This window comes from Orcinus orca, chromosome 11 (assembly GCF_937001465.1).
Source record: "Orcinus orca chromosome 11, mOrcOrc1.1, whole genome shotgun sequence".
NCBI classification, from domain to species: Eukaryota; Metazoa; Chordata; class Mammalia; order Artiodactyla; family Delphinidae; genus Orcinus; species Orcinus orca.
In genome coordinates, this window is record NC_064569.1 from 15,517,754 (window position 1) to 15,533,739 (window position 15,986).

At 38.4% G+C, this 15,986-nt stretch overlaps 1 protein-coding gene across 24 annotated transcripts in view; it reads left to right on the forward strand.

The window, feature by feature from the left end:
• PLEKHA5 (pleckstrin homology domain containing A5) overlaps window positions 1-15,686 on the forward strand; it is a 243,153-nt gene extending 227,467 nt beyond the window's left edge. For 20 of the 24 annotated variants that reach the window (XM_033430299.2, XM_049695085.1, XM_049695088.1 and 17 more), the window contains 7 exons: window positions 2,506-2,624; window positions 6,200-6,409; window positions 7,290-7,430; window positions 7,958-8,082; window positions 11,150-11,295; window positions 12,661-12,766; window positions 14,796-15,686. In XM_033430299.2, the coding sequence (XP_033286190.1) occupies window positions 2,506-2,624; window positions 6,200-6,409; window positions 7,290-7,430; window positions 7,958-8,082; window positions 11,150-11,295; window positions 12,661-12,755 (836 nt within the window). In that variant the 3' untranslated portion in view covers window positions 12,756-12,766; window positions 14,796-15,686. The remainder of the gene's footprint in view (window positions 1-2,505; window positions 2,625-6,199; window positions 6,410-7,289; window positions 7,431-7,957; window positions 8,083-11,149; window positions 11,296-12,660; window positions 12,767-14,795) is intronic. The other 4 variants (XM_049695086.1, XM_033430276.2, XM_049695097.1 and 1 more) reach the window with 1 other exon arrangement.
• The last annotated feature ends 300 nt before the right edge of the window (window positions 15,687-15,986 follow it).

The following is a 15,986-nucleotide window of genomic DNA, read 5'->3' on the forward strand; positions in this document are numbered from 1 at the left end:
ACTGATTAACTCAATTTCATCAAAATTTAAAACTTTTGCCCATCAGAATGGAAGAAAATATTATCAGTACATATACCTTACAAAATCCTTGTATCCAGAATATATAAATAACTCTTGCAAATCAGTAATAAAGATAAACAACCCAATAAAAAAGTAGGCAAGGGCTTCCCTGGTGGCGCAGTGGTTGAGAGTCTGCCTGCCGATGCAGGGGACATGGATTCGTGCCCTGGTCCGGGAAGATCCCACATGCCGCGGAGCGGCTGGGCCCGTGAGCCATGGCCGCTGAGCCTGCGCGTCCAGAGCCTGTGCTCCGCAATGGCAGAGGCCCCAACAGTGAGAGGCCCGCATACCGCAAAAACAAAACAAAACAAACAAACAAACAAAAAAGTAGGCAAAAAAAGCCTTGGAGAGTTAACAAACCAGGTATACAAATGGCCAATAAGCACATGGAAAAGCTTACAACTTATTAATCACAAAAGAAATGCAGTTTTAATGCAAATAAAAATCACATTTCACACCTTCTAGAATGGCTAAACTTGAAAGACTGACTACCTAGTGTTGGTTAGGATGTGGAACAATTGGAATTCACACACATTTCTGAGGTGGTATAGGATGGAACAACAGTTTGGCAGTTTCTCATAAAGTTAAACATGCAGTCATCATAGCCAGTAATTCTATATATTTACCTAAGAAAAATGAAAACATAATCCCTCAAAAGACTTATACAAGGGTTGTTATAGCAGCTTTAATTCATAATAGACAAAAACTGGAAGCAGTCATATGTCTGTCAACAAGAGTACGGCTAAACAGGTTGTAATACTTCTCAGCAAAAAACTGATAGATGTATTTAGTCATAACAATGATATCATCTGAAATGTGTTCTCTAATATGGCTTGAATTCTTCCTGGAAGTTTTTCCTCTTTTAAATTTTGGGTTTTTTTTTTTTTTTTTTTAGTATATAATCATAAGCTCTCATCTAATAAATTGTCTGAAGTGTACAGATCGATTACAGTGTAATTTATTTTGTACCACATGACTTAAAGTCGGGCTTTTAAAAATGGACCACTGACTAGCATAGTAGAAGGCTTTTCTTTATTTGAACTGTAAAAATTACTTGTAATACATCAGTCCAGCTCTTCACATTCTCAAATATACAACTGTAATAAACACAGAGTTCATAAACCATATTAAAACTTCATTAAGCTGCAGATTGTTTGGTTCATAACCTAAAGGGGCCCTGAATGATTGACCACCATTTGTCTTTGGGGGGAAAATAAGATTTCATTTTTCTACTTAGTTAATGTAACTTTAATGAGCCCAAAGAGAATGATTTTTTTTTCAGCAAACTATTGAGATTTGAATAATTTCTTATTTTACTTGTGTCCTCAGTGGACAATAGTGTATATATTCTGCTTACACAAGATGACTGTGGTACAGATGAATACATTTTATGTGAACTGATCATTAGCTTTTATTGTTGTGTTAATGATTTTGTGTGTGTGTATTGTTTGTTTTCTAATTATAAAAGTAGTGTGTGTTCATTTTAGAAATTTTTCAAAAATGCAAAAGTAAAAGTAACTTCAATTACCTATAGTCAACTATTGTTAACATTGTTAGTGGATTCTTTATTGAGGTGGTGCAGTGTGATTGAAAGAGACCAAATGGGAATTAAGGACATTTAGGTAAATCACTTAACCCTTCTGGCCATAACTTTCCTCATCTCTGTGAGAGGATTAGATTAAGGTACTTTTAACCTGTGAAATATTGTAAATACTTCATGAAGAAGCAGAGCAACAAGGGAAAACGGGCCAAAGCAGAAGCTCTAGCCATGCTGCTGCTAAGCTATACGTACTTGAGGAAGTCAGTTAACCCAGATTCTGCACTTCATTTACCTTCTTTTTTTACAGGGCTGTTGTGAAGATATATGATCCACTGCGTATCATTAAATTTTATAATTTTTTTAATGTCATCTGTTATCATCAGTAGAACTTTATTTCTAAAGCTAACCCTAAATTTGTCTGGTTAGTATCATTGCTGGCTTATTAGGTAAAACAAGTAACAAAAGGTTATTACATTTCCCTGTCTCTTCCTAAACGATACATTTATTTGCCTTCTGATTTTAAAAACCTCAGAGAAAGTCGTTGTTGGCTTAAGTTAGCGGAGCTCCATTGGTTACCTCCTGATTTTATAAATGCTTTATTGTTATCCAGACATTTTTTAATTCCCCATCTCCTACAGTATGCTATGCCTCTTCAAAAATAATATTTTTCTTCCTCATCAACATGTAGGGGCACATATTCATTCTCCAAGTCACTTCGACTTCATGGTAGGAAATATACAAATTTCATGTGGTAAGAACAAAAATCAGACCCATCTAAATACCAGGATAGTTTCTGAAAAGCAAAAATCGTACACTATTTAAAAGCCTCAGAAATTGAGTATGTCCAAATAAAGCCATGTCATGTGAAGATGTTTTGTAGAACTTAATGCTGTTTTTATTTTTAGGTTCCCACTTTCCTGTTGGAGTAGTCCCTCCAAGAACAAAATCACCAACACCCGAATCTTCGACAATAGCCTCATATGTAACTTTAAGGAAAACTAAGAAGATGATGGATTCAAGAACGGTATTTAATTATACATTAATTTCCAGAAGGATTCTCAACCTATTTATTGCCACCTTGTATATGTTTTAATTTTTAGAGGTTTCTTTCAAAACTTTTTTTGGGGGGGCCACACCACACGGTTTATGGGATCCTTCCCCGACCAGGGATCGAACCTGTGCCTGTGCCCCCTGCAGTGGAAGTGCGGGGTCCTAACCACTAGACCTCCAGGGAATTCCAATCAGAATTGTTTTTTACATACTCTTAAGAAAAATTTAGTAATCTTAATTTTTTAAATTACATTCAGGGAATGAGCACCTCAGAGGACAGGCCTAATCTAGGTTTTCTTTGCTCAGACTCCACATGTGGTCTTTGGGGCACAATTTGTGGAATCTGTTCTCAGATAGCTGCCCTATGTTACCTCTCCTGACACCTCTAAAAATTTCCTTAGGAGAGTGACAGACATGTGCTGTGGTCACCCAAGCTACTGGACTTCCAAGCCAGCCTGAGTTTGCAGGGCCTTTCCGCTGCAGTAGACTTGGAGTTTGCCAATCCTCTGGTTACAATGAGCAATGTGAATTGAGAATGAGAAGCAAATCCTGTACTTCACACTTTCATCAGAGATCCATTTAATTCAGACTGGCTTTTAACCAGTCTAATCTTGGTCTTCTTGGGAAGATTCTCAAAGGACTTAACTCCCTTTCCCCAAGTACTCTCTAGAAATTTGGGCTGCAAAAGAAATTTTCCTTTTTATCTTTATAAATTCTATTTATTTGCTATGAGATAACTTAAAACTATAAGAAAAGACTGAAAGGTACAACAAATGATAAGATTTATGATTATTCTTGAAAGATATTAAAGTATGGTACAAAGTATATGCCAGAAATTCTGACAGATTTAATATATATAAGAAATATAATGGTCCTGTAATACTGCTGTTCATAGAGTTAGGCATTTTTTAGTTTAAAAGGGTGTTTTCTTTGGAAATTATAATGTGAAATAAGGCAACAGAAAAAAAACCTTTAAAAATGCATGTCGAGATCAAACAAAGATATTAGTGGATTTATATTATTCTGTAACTATCTTTTTTTTCAAATAACTATCTTTTTTTTTTTTTTTTTTTTTTTTTTTGCAGTATGCGGGCCTGTCACTGTAGTGGCCTCTCCCTTTGCGGAGCACAGGCTCCAGACGCGCAGGCTCAGCGGCCATGGCTCACGGGCCTAGCTGCTCCGCGGCATGTGGGATCTTCCTGGACCGGGGCACGAACCCGCGGACTCTCAACCACTGCGCCACCAGGGAAGCCCTAAAATAACTATCTTAAATACTACAAGAAGGACTTCTACATAACCAAATACTGGGGGGGAAGTATAGACAACTAGTTACCTAATATTGTACCGGAAAGTCCTTTATAAGCTATACAGATACCAGAAGAAAATACTTGCAGTATAACAGACAAGTTTCATAATATTTGAGGAATTAATATAAATCAGTTATTTTTAGGGTTTTTTTAAATGGAAACTATGTAACAGTAATTCACAAAAATATGAAAATTGCTCAACACTGATAATCATTTTTAAAGTGCTAACTAAAACCCCAGTGAGATACTCTTCTCCAGTTATACTGGCAAAAAGATCTAAAAATTAATAATATCTGGCATTTTAAAAGAATAGATTTGTACAATACTATAACTTGGAAAAGGAAGTTTCAGTGAGACAACACTTTTGCACAAACACAGAAAAACCAGGAAGAATACATGTTTGTTGTTACTAAAAACAAAAGGAGGGCTTCCCTGGTGGTGCAGTGGTTGAGAGTCCTCCTGCCAATGCAGGGGACACGAGTTCGTGCCCCGGTCCGGGAAGATCCCACATGCTATGGAGCGGCTGGGCCCGTGAGCCATGGCCGCTGAGCCTGCGCGTCCGGAGCCTGTGCTCCGCAACGGGAGAGGCCACAACAGTGAGAAGCCCACATACCGCAAAAAAATAAATAAATAAATAAAAGGAAAGAGTGCTAAAGTAGCCAACTTCCCAATGAGTATCTAGAATTTACCTTTATTTAAAAAAATTTTTTCACAAAAGCAAATGCTTTGTTTCACAAATGAGAAGCATCATTTCTGCACTCTAAGGCTTTTCATTTTTCATTTTCCTTTCAGTTTCTACGTGAGCTCTTCAAGATATTCTATACAATAGAAAACAGTTCTAGATCTGTAGCTACTGCCCTGCAGACACATTTTAGATTGCAGTGGAGAGAAGAGGACCTTGGCCGTTATCCTGACATACTGCTTAGTCACGGAAATACTTACCTCTGCCCTGGGTTCTTTCCAAAACACCAGCAACTCCACCAATGTCTCAGTCAGTTCCCAGCAGTTCAGTCCAGAGGACACAAAGAAACCTATGCATTCTATTCTATAGATCTTAGAATATGTTTAATCTCTAAAATTTCTATTATATAAAATAAGCTAAAATTTCCTTATGACAGTTATTGATATACTTATTTTCGATCTCATACCAATATTGTTTTATATCTTTAGTAAGAAAGTGAGAAGTAAGAACTGGTTGTTTAATGTGACTAATATTTTTTTTTTTTTTTTTTTTTGGCGGTACACGGGCCTCTCACTGTTGTGGCCTCTCCCGTTGCAGAGCACAGGCTCTGGACGCGCAGGCTCAGCGGCCATGGCTCATGGGCCCAGGCGCTCCGCGGCATGTGGGATCTTCCCGGACCGGGGCACGAACCCATGTCCCCTGCATCGGCAGGCGAACTCTCAACCACTGCGCCACCAGGGAAGCCCCTAATGTGACTAATATTTTTAAACCCTTCAGTAAACCATAAAAATGAGCCATGTAGGGCTTCCCTGGTAGCGCAGTGGTTGAGAGTCTGCCTGCCGATGCAGGAGACACGGGTTCGTGCCCCAGTCTGGGAAGATCCCACATGCCGCAGAGCGGCTAGGCCCGTGAGCCATGGCCACTGAGCCTGCGCATCCGGAGCCTGTGCTCCGCAACGGGAGAGGCCACAACAGTGAGAGGCCTGCGTACCACAAAAAGGAAAAAAAAAGAGCCATGTAAATGTATATATGTATATAAAATATAACCTTCTGGTTTATAGAAAATAGATTCTTCCATAGTTTTTCATGAACTAAGGATGTTTTCTCTACCAGTCTTTCCACAGTAAAAAATGTGTGACTTGAAACATTACATTTTTAGTATAATAAAAGAAATTGCTGATTTTTAGAAGCTATGCCCCCTGTTTTCTCCTAGTTTGAGTTTTATACAATTTCCTATCTCAGGGCCGTGGGGTAGGGTCACTCCAGAGCTGCCGTACTTTTTTGTATTTTGTTTTTAAAAACAAGCAAATCCCCTCCTTAAGTTCCTCTTCTCTCCCCTCCCTCCTACCTCTTCTCTCTCTCTCTTTCCATCGCTGATCCTGCATCAGTGCATGCATGAAGTAATCTGCCGTTCTGGTGTTATCTAAATGACATACAAAACCTCCACTTGAGATTTTGCAAACAAAGTAAATGCATTGCAGGACATTTTTTATTCTAACATACTTTTCAGAAGTTATCCTGTCTTCAGATATTCATCTGTTTGTTTACTTTCAATTTAAAGGAAAGACCAAGAAGTGCAGTGGAACAGCTCTGTTTGGCTGAAAGCACTCGACCTAGGATGACTGTGGAAGAGCAAATGGAAAGAATCAGGAGGCATCAACAAGCATGCTTAAGGGAAAAGAAAAAAGGATTAAACATTATTGGTGCTTTAGACCAGTCACCCTTACCAAGTCCTTCAAATTTAAGGGAAAATCCATTCCGGGTTACCCAGGTATATCAATTGCTTTTACTCATTCTTGTGGGTAAATCTAATATCACTTGAATCTTAGAATCGTAGAGTTACATGGTTGATGGGCTTTTAAATGTCAGCAACATGGATAGTTATATTATTCAACTTTTATAATATGCCAGGACAGCTTAGTAAAATGGAAATAGCCCTGGGTTCAGAAAACCAGAGCTAAATTACTTGTTGGATACCCTCCTATACGTTGTGGACTTAATCTCCTCTACTGTAAATCAAAGAAAGATACAACCTGTCCTATCTACTTCATGGAGATAGTAAGAAGATAAAAGTGTTTTCAACAAATGTAAAATGCCATGCAGGTTAGCAGGATGGTCCCCAGTTCCCCTCCCAATGAAATGTGTATTACTCTGTATACTAATTTAGCCTGACCTAAATTGTAGCGAGAGGGTTTCTAAAGAAAAGTTCTACTATTCATTACATTTTAACTTTAGTCTTATAAAGAGACACCATTCCGTTTCTTATTACTTATTTGTTTGTTTGTTACCCTGATTCATAAATCAGAGCAGACTAAGGAACCTTTCCAGTGGCTTCAGTCTGGTCTATCCCTGTTAGTAGACATGGACCAGCTGAAAGTGATTCCCTGCCATCATAGAAATCCTCTTTCTGTCTTGTCTAATGGAGAGCAGGCATTGCTAATGGTGGTTCAACCAATTAACAGTTGAATAACTGCACATTCTACACATTACAAAATAGATGAGTAATATATATGATTCCTCTGTTGTTTTTCATAAGGAAACCCTTGCAAGTGAAGAACCAACTTTAAAAAACAAAAATTAATAGGTACTATCTAAAAACTATGCATGACCTTATAGTATGAATCTAAAAATGCTGTCTATCTGTTGAACAGACTCGAAGGAGGGATGATAACCTTAAGGAACCGGATGCCGTCATTAGAGAAAATGACGTGAAGCCAAACCATGAAACTCCTGCCGCAGAAACTGTTCGACTAAAAGAAGCTGAACCTCAAAATACAGATTTCAGCGAAGAGGTAGAGAGATTATTTTAGGACAGATGTTACAAAGGGGTGGATTTTTGAAGATAAGATCAAGTGAGAAGGTTGAAAATAGTTACGTGTCATTCTGTCACAGGGGCTATATAGATCTTAGTGAAATGATAGGCTTCGTATAATTTGATTGATGTATTCAGCCACGACAAAAACTGGGTTAATTGAAAACTTAAAACATGATCAATCAAGGCTGGAATAAATTATCATTAACCCAATTAAAGAATCTTATATCCCAAAGCGGCTAACTAGTGGCAATGTACCTTTTATCCTAGTAGCAAAGGACATTAATTTTTTTTTTAGTGTTTTTTTTTTAAGTTTTGCATTGTATTTTATTTATTTTTTATAGGACATTAATATTTTTAATGCACTTGAATATAAATTTATATTTCAGTAAATATTTGATAGGGTATGGGTTTTTTAATAAACTTTAGGAATCATTTTAGATAATTCACTAATATATTAAATGTGGTAAAAATGATTTGAAAAAGAGAATTTTTCTTCTTCTATAGTTTAAAAAAACTGAAAATGCTTTTTCCGAAACACTTTTCACACCTGAGCCAAATGGAGTAAATTCTGAGGAAGTGGTGGATAAAGAAGAAAACAAAGAAAAGATGCCCAAGGATGTTCCATACAGGTAATAATTAGGAAAAACAAACAAAGGAATCATTCACAAAATTGTATACCTGCTTAAAAATGGTAAACTTCAGAGTCAGAGGTCTTGGATTCCAGTCCCAGAATATCTCTTACGAGCTGTAGGATCTTGAACAAGTTACACAACTGTCATGGTTCCTCACTTGTAAAAATGAGGATAATAATCGTATCCATCTCACAAGTGTATTATAGGGATTAAATAAGAAAATATGTGTATAGCACTTAGCACTGTGCTAAACACCTAGCAAGTGATCAATAAATACCTTCTTTAAAAAAATGCCAGAGGCACGCAAGCTACAGCAAAGTAAGCACCTCAGCGTTGCCTGTATAATGACAGACATTGATCAGATATCTAAGATGTCTGTTAAGCGTTCCAAATATTATAGTGATTTGCCATTTATTTTTTAACTGTATTTCTTAACTAGCATTTTTAAATGCATATCCTCAGTCTCACCATCCATAAAAAAATTCCTAGTGCTGGAAAAGAGGAATGCTGTGATCTCATGTTATTAGGAATGCCTTTATCTCTTCAATGAATAGCAAGAGGGAACTTGAAAAATATTTGGCGATAGCTGATAAGAAAAAAAATCTGTGCTGAACTTTTGTTAATAGACATAGATTAAAACACATCCAGTATATTACAAATCTATGAGTTCATAATGATACAACAGCAACAAAAAATAATTTGTTGGCCCCTTCAGAGGATGCTAGGGAATCCACTTATTGTTCCAAAACCTGGTACATAAAGAGAAAGAAGTAAACATTTATCTTACCTTTCCCAAACAAGCTGCAACCAGAGAGTTTATGAGGAAACTCTTCTTTATTAGAAAAATTTCACTCAATAAAGAATGAGAGGGCTTCCCTGGTGGCGCAGTGGTTGAGAGTCCGCCTGCCGATGCAGGGGACATGGGTTCGTGCCCCGGTCTGGGAAGATCCCACATGCCGCGGAGCGGCTGGGCCCGTGAGCCATGGCCTCTGAGCCTGCGCGTCCGGAGCCTGTGCTCCGCAACGGGAGAGGCCACAACAGTGAGAGAGGCCCGCGTACCGCAAAAAAAAAAAAAAAAAAAAAAAAAAAGAATGAGAGGGCTTCCCTGGTGGCGCAGAGCTTAAGAATCTGCCTGCCAATGCAGGGGACACAGGTTCAAGCCCTGGTCCGGGAAGATCCCACATGCCGCGGAGCAACTAAGCCCGTGCGCCACAACTACTGAGCCTGTGCTCTAGAGCCCGCAAGCCACTACTACTGAGCCCGCGTGCCACAGCTAGTGAAGCCAGCGTGCCTAGAGCCCGTGCTCCACAACAAGAGAAGCCTGCGCACCGCAACAAAGAGTAGCCCCCGCTCGCCGCAACTAGAGAATGCCTGTGCACAGTAACGAAGACCTAATGTAGCTGAAGATAAATAAATAAATATTTTTTAAAAATTTATTAAAAAACATAAAAGAATGAGAGACTTTGGGACTTCCCTGGTGGTCCAGTGGGTAAGAATCCACCTTCCAATGCAGGGGACATGGGTTCGATCCCTGGTGGAGGAACTAAGATCCCACATGCCGTGGGGCAACTAAGCCCACGTGCTGCAACTACGGAGCCCACGTGCTCTGGCGCCCACACACCACAACTAGAAAGCCCACGCACCACAACTGCTGAGCCTGTGCGCTCTGGAGCCCCCATGTGCCACAACTAGAGAGCCCACACACTGCAATTAAGACCCAACGCAGCCAAAATTTAATTAATTAAAAAAAAAAGAATGAGAGACTTAGAATATCACTGCTTTGCTAAAACCCTATTAAAATAATGGATGAACAATATTCCTCAGTGCTGCTAAAGCTGTTAGCTAAAAAAAATTCTGGTTTTTTTTTTTAAAGATTTTTTTTATGTGAACCATTTTTAAAGTCTTTATTGAATTTACTACAATATTCTGGTTTATGTTTTGGTTTTTTGGCCACGAGGCATGTGGGCTCTTAGCTCCCCGACCAGGGATCAAACCCACACCCATTGCATTGAAAGGTGAAGTCTTAACTACTGGACTGCTAGGGAAGTCCCCTGATCATTTTTAACATCAGGAAAAGAGACAGACTATTAATGCAGTAGTGCAAGACACCCACCTAAAAGAGTATTACTTACCTCCTTTCCCCCAAAACCTAAGTCTGATCAAGCCTAAGAATCGTATCAGTTTATAAAAAATATGAGGGGTACAGTCATCAAAATCCAGAAATGTAGTAAATTATTGGACAGATAAACCAGGTTCTTTCCTAAATAAATGACAAAGAATAAAACGGGTGTGTGTGGTGGTATATTTTAGAGGAGACTTTAAGGGACTTCTCAGGCAAATACAGTGTATGGACTTTGTTGTGTGGATCCTCATTCAAACAGATAACTCTAAGATGATATTATGAGGCAATCAGGATCATTTGAGCATTGACTGGATATTTGATGGTATTTACAGACTGAATGATATGTCTGGAATCTGCTTTAAAATAATTTGGGGAGGACTTCCCTGGTGGCGCAGTGGTTAAGAATCCACCTGCCAGTGCAGGGGACACGGGTTCAAGCCCTGGTCCGGGAAGATCCCACATGCCGTGGAGCAACTAAGCCCGTGTGCCACAACTGTTGAGCCTGTGCTCTAGAGCCCGCGAGCACAGCTACTGAACCCGTATGCCACAACTACTGAAGCCCGCGCACCTAGAATCCATGTTCTGCAACAAGAGAAGCCACCGCCATGAGAAGCTCACGCACCACACCGAAGAGTAGCCCCCGCTCGCAGCAACTAGAGAAAATCCGTGTGCAGCAACGAAGAACCAATGCAACCAAGAATTAATTAATTAATTAAAAAAAATAATAATCATCATTTGGGGAGTAGGGGGCTGAGGGTTTAGAATGAAACAAGATTGGCAAAATGTGGACAAAAATGCCAACAAAATGTTAGCAATTGTTAAGTACAGATGGTGACATCTTTTATGTATAGTTAAGATTTTTCATAACACTAAGTTTGGAAGAAAAAAAATTAATTGCATTCTAAAATAACGAACTTTAAAACTTCCATCTATTTTCATTAGCCCTCAAGATGAGTCACAGATCCCAAATCATAAACCAGAAGGCCACCCTGAAGAAAATACAAAGGACAATATTCATGAGCAGGAAGAAACTGTTATTTCTTGTGAACTAACTCCTGAGGCTTCTAGAGGAAGTCAGACAATGGCAGGTAGATATTACATGTTTCCTAATTTTCTTACTGGTGCTTCCTCTGAACCTCTGAATTTATTTGCCATGTGGAGACTCTAGCAAGGGAGCCACGCAGGGACGTCAACTGCAGACGAAGCAGCCTTTGCCTTCCCACACTTGCACCGTCAGGAGGGCTGCAGTTGCACCAGAGCACAGGGCCAGCCCTGCGTGAGCAGCTAGATCTGCCCTCTCTCCTGTCTTGGGCGTCAGTTCCTTCTCTTTGTTTTGTTTTATTTGTTTTTTTAATCTGAACCTTTACACATACCTTAAACTTTTTTCTAAGAAGAAGATCTTTTAGTACTTTTCTCTGACGCTGGATTCTCAGAGTATTCATAAGCCTACCCCTTTGGGAACTGTGGAAGATTGAATATCTACACTAGTAGAATAGATTTACTTACTTAGCTCCTACTATAATCCACATCTGGGTTTTTCTTTGATAGTGGAAGATCATGATCCGTAGCATGTTAAGAAAAAATAAAATTTTCTGTGCTATTCTTTTATACTTTCTGGATTCTTCACACATCTTTTTTCTTTTTTTTTTTTCTTTATGACTTTTGCCAAGGGATGGGGGTAGGGGAATCATCCCACTAGTGTAATGTATCAGTTTTGCATCTCATAGTCCATAAACAAAAAGCTATCCCTAGTAATTCTTTCTCCTCCCCCCACCCAACCCCGCCTCCAGTCATTTTGCAGAAGGGTAAGTCCAATGAAATTCAATTATGCAGGACTGTTCTTAAGAGCATTTTCTGTATCTTATATACATATAACATGGAAATTTATATCATCAGCCATGTTCCTTTGTAACCAGTATGAAGCACTTTTTCCTTTGCCTCTTATCACTCACAAGGCAATGTGTACAGGAATTCTCACTTTCTTTAAAAATTGTCATTGATCACATTCGGTTATTATGATGCCAAGTCTGTGTTAAAGGTTGTGTGGGTGTATTAAAACCCCAACATTTATACCATCTGCAGTATTTAGCTTCATGCAACTAGAAAAGCTTTTAAAAATGAGACCCAACAGGGGTGAGTCACTGATATACACCTGAAAATCAACCTTGAAGCCCCCCCAAAAAATTTGTTTTAATTTTTTCCCAGTTTCATTGAGATATAATTGGCATATAACATTATATAAGTTTAAGATGTACATGGAAGAGGAATTTTTAACCAGTCTTCAAGAGACATTTCATACTGAATAATCAGGAATAACAAAAAACAGAGCCGAAATGCAACTAAGAATTCCTTCCCGACACACGTTCTGTGTTGGGAATCGCAGCGTCAGGATTTCCTTCTCCGAAGGTGTCTCCAGGATTTTGATCTCGTCACGTTTTCTCGGTGTGTTTTAGTGCAAAGCCTGTCCCCGTCTCCCGAGTCCTCGGCATCACCCGTTCCGTCCACTCAGCCGCAGCTCACAGAAGGCTCACACTTCATGTGTGTGTAGTCTCAGAACAAGTACGTCGTTTCCTTTCATTTTCGTGCTTTACTGTTAGAGCTTTCAGCCTGACTTTTGTTGATTTGGTGAATAAAAACTGTGATGAATTCCGGCCTGTGTGTTAGGGATAGTTAGCAGAGCAAGTGTTTGAACCACGGGCAGTAACTCAAAATTTCCAGCATCAGCCCTTCAGTGATTTGCTACGTAACAACATTTTCTCTGTCTCTTCTTTCATCATCCATAAAAACAGCTAAACTCGGAGGGGAGGTTTTGCAGTGTTTTGCAGCTGTGCTCCCACCTAACAGTTTCTTTCCACAGTTGGGTCTGAGAATTCTGTTCAAGTCGTTACATTTTGATACAGAAATGTTTTTTACATTCAGCGTGGACCTATCTACCACACTGGGAGTTTGCTAATTATTTTTAAGGATAAAGAAAAGTTTATGGTACAGCCAACTAGATATGGAATGTAAAATCTTTAAGAGCCATCAGAAATTATTTCTAAATAATATATTTTTTTAAGTCAGGGAGGTAGCTTTTGGGTTTTTTTAGGTAGGGAGGTAGCTTTTAAAAAAGCCACAGGTGGGGGCAGGGAGACGGGGCCTTTCTCAACCAGTGTTCCTTAGACCACACTTTTAGAACCACGAATAATTTCCTAAGGTGTCTTACTTTTAAACTTTATCAACAATGGCTACATTTTACCTCAATTTTGTACTTACATACTTTTTTTATTTTTCAGAAAAGCTGTGAGGTATGGAGTGAACATTTTATGCCTTTTTCCGCACTTTTTTTCTCAGTATCTACCAGATCTTCTCATGTTTGGGGCCTTCGGATTATCACCAATTTCTGTTAAACAGTTATAAGCTGAGCAAACACCTACAGACATTATGAGCACGGCTACAAACATGTTCTTTGATTTTTAGGTACTCAAATGAGTACAAATACCAACTTAGACTAAGTTTTTCATCCAGTAGTGCTCATTTTCTAGCCTCTACGTCCATTCACACCTTTTTGTAGCAGCTATAATCTGTGTCCCTTTATTTCAGCCAGAGGATTTATGTTTAACTGTCTTGTCATTTCTGTAACTTTTATTTGAGATCACGTCTGTCTGGAGCCTAAAAGAGGCTTTGTTTGTTGTCACTTGGTATCTCTTTAGGACTTGTTGTATTTGTTGTAGTCTTAACCTGTGTCTTGCCTCTGTCACTCATATATTTAAACTTTTAACTTAATACATTCAGAAGTGGCAGTTGCCACTAGTGACAGAATAACACCAAACAGGGATAATGAACATGATGCTCATTTTATTCCTCCTGTGCCAAGAATTGATTGATGGCCTCCGTCTGTCTTAGTGGTGAAACGTACTTTGAGAGCCACTCCCATTATCTCTTGGTTCAATAAACAGGTTACAATTCATTGTACTCGGACCATTCTGATAACAAGAATGTTCACAGTTAAAACTGGAGTACATTTCCAGGTTCCTTAAGTTGTTATTATTCGCTTTTGTTTTGTTTTACTTTCATTCCAAGAGCCAGGAGTATTACGTACTAGACTTAGGTACAGTGATTGCCGGATGTTTTCTAGCTTTGTGGTGTGCAGTCACCACAACCAACCAGTGGCATTCAGACTTGCATTATTTTATACTCCATCTTCTCATTGTGCATGTGTCATCTTTCTGAACTAGTGGTTTTGGCAAGACTTAGGAAAGTTTTACAAATGACACCGCTATGTAGGCAGCTTAATATAGTATTACGTATTTTAGTAAAGTTGTGCAAACCTCTGCTCATTTCGTCAACCTTTTGGATTCAGCCACAAGTTTCGGTCCTTTTTTTCATCTGAATTGCTGTGCACATATTGCATTATGTTTCTTTGCTTTGTGAATTAAGCTTATGGAAATGAAGAGAAGATGTCCTTCAATTGTATTATGTTTTGGGATTTTCATGGCCATGCTTGTCAGTTCTATTGCTAGAGAATGTGGCCCTTAGTTACTTCAGGAAATGGTCATTAATTAACTTTGCAGGTGTCAAAGTAATTTTACTTCTTTGTATTTTTCAGCTATACTGACTTCCGTTGAAACCATTCAAAGCTGAGGACATGGACCTTTGGCAATGTGAGAAGATATTGTACAGTATATTTTAAATCTATGAAATTCATAGTTCTGATGCTTTTGGCCACAGAGCATCATTTTATCACTTCTGGAAAATGTTTATTCCAAAACAGCTTTAATGGCCCATATGTACACTCAAGGTCATGTAATGTAATCTCAAGGTTATTATTCTGACACCAGCTTGCTGCTATGATTTCAGAGCACATAAGTAAAGGTGCTTTTTAGTGTGTGGTCTACAGCCAGAGCTTACTTAGTTGCTGATTTCCAGATTTTGATGTTTCTAAAGTCTAGGTGGATTTATATTTCTTTTCACTTTTCAGTACATAAATTTAGTTATTATTTCCAGTGAAGCTTGTTTTCCTTTTTTTTTTTTTTCCTTCTTCCTCCCATTTTGGCTACTGCAATGCTTTGTTTCACCCTTGATTTGTAAAAATTTTATATATATATTTAAAATGTGCCATTTTATTACTGCTAAGTGAAGTATGTCCGTTTCCTGCTATAATTATTTCTCAGTCAGATTGCATTGTCAGCAGTTATGCCACACTCTTGTCAGCTTAGATACAAATGTTATCGCTTACTTTTTTCTTAAAAAGCAATTTAAAATGTAGGTATTTTGAAGTACTGGGCTTATACTTCATTGGACTAGATGTGTACAGCAATAAGCAGGTTTTCAAATCCAGTACTTAGTTTGTGTACAAATGTAATTATGTTCATTGTGTATATATTATACAATGAGCACATGTAATGTAAGTATTAAAGGCTACTTACTGTTGTTTAAATGCAAATGTTCATATCTCATTTCTTTTTTATCATGTTAAATAAATGTTGATGTTCTTAAATCACTTGTGTTAGAATTTTTGCTCTTCCCATCTAAAATGGAAAGTCTGAGACTTTAAGAGACTTCTAGATGAAAAAGTAGTTAATCTTACTGGAAAGAGCATCGTAAAAGAACTGTGTCTGTCATCCAGCTCAGCTCTTCCACGTCAAAGTCGGGAAACTTGAGGCCCAGAGAGAGAAACTGACTTGGCCACAATCACATTACATTTAATGACAAAATTTGCACCAGCATAAAGCTTTTCTGACTTTTCAACACCACTGGGCAAATGTAGTTTTGTCAAGTCTTCTATACCTATTTCTGT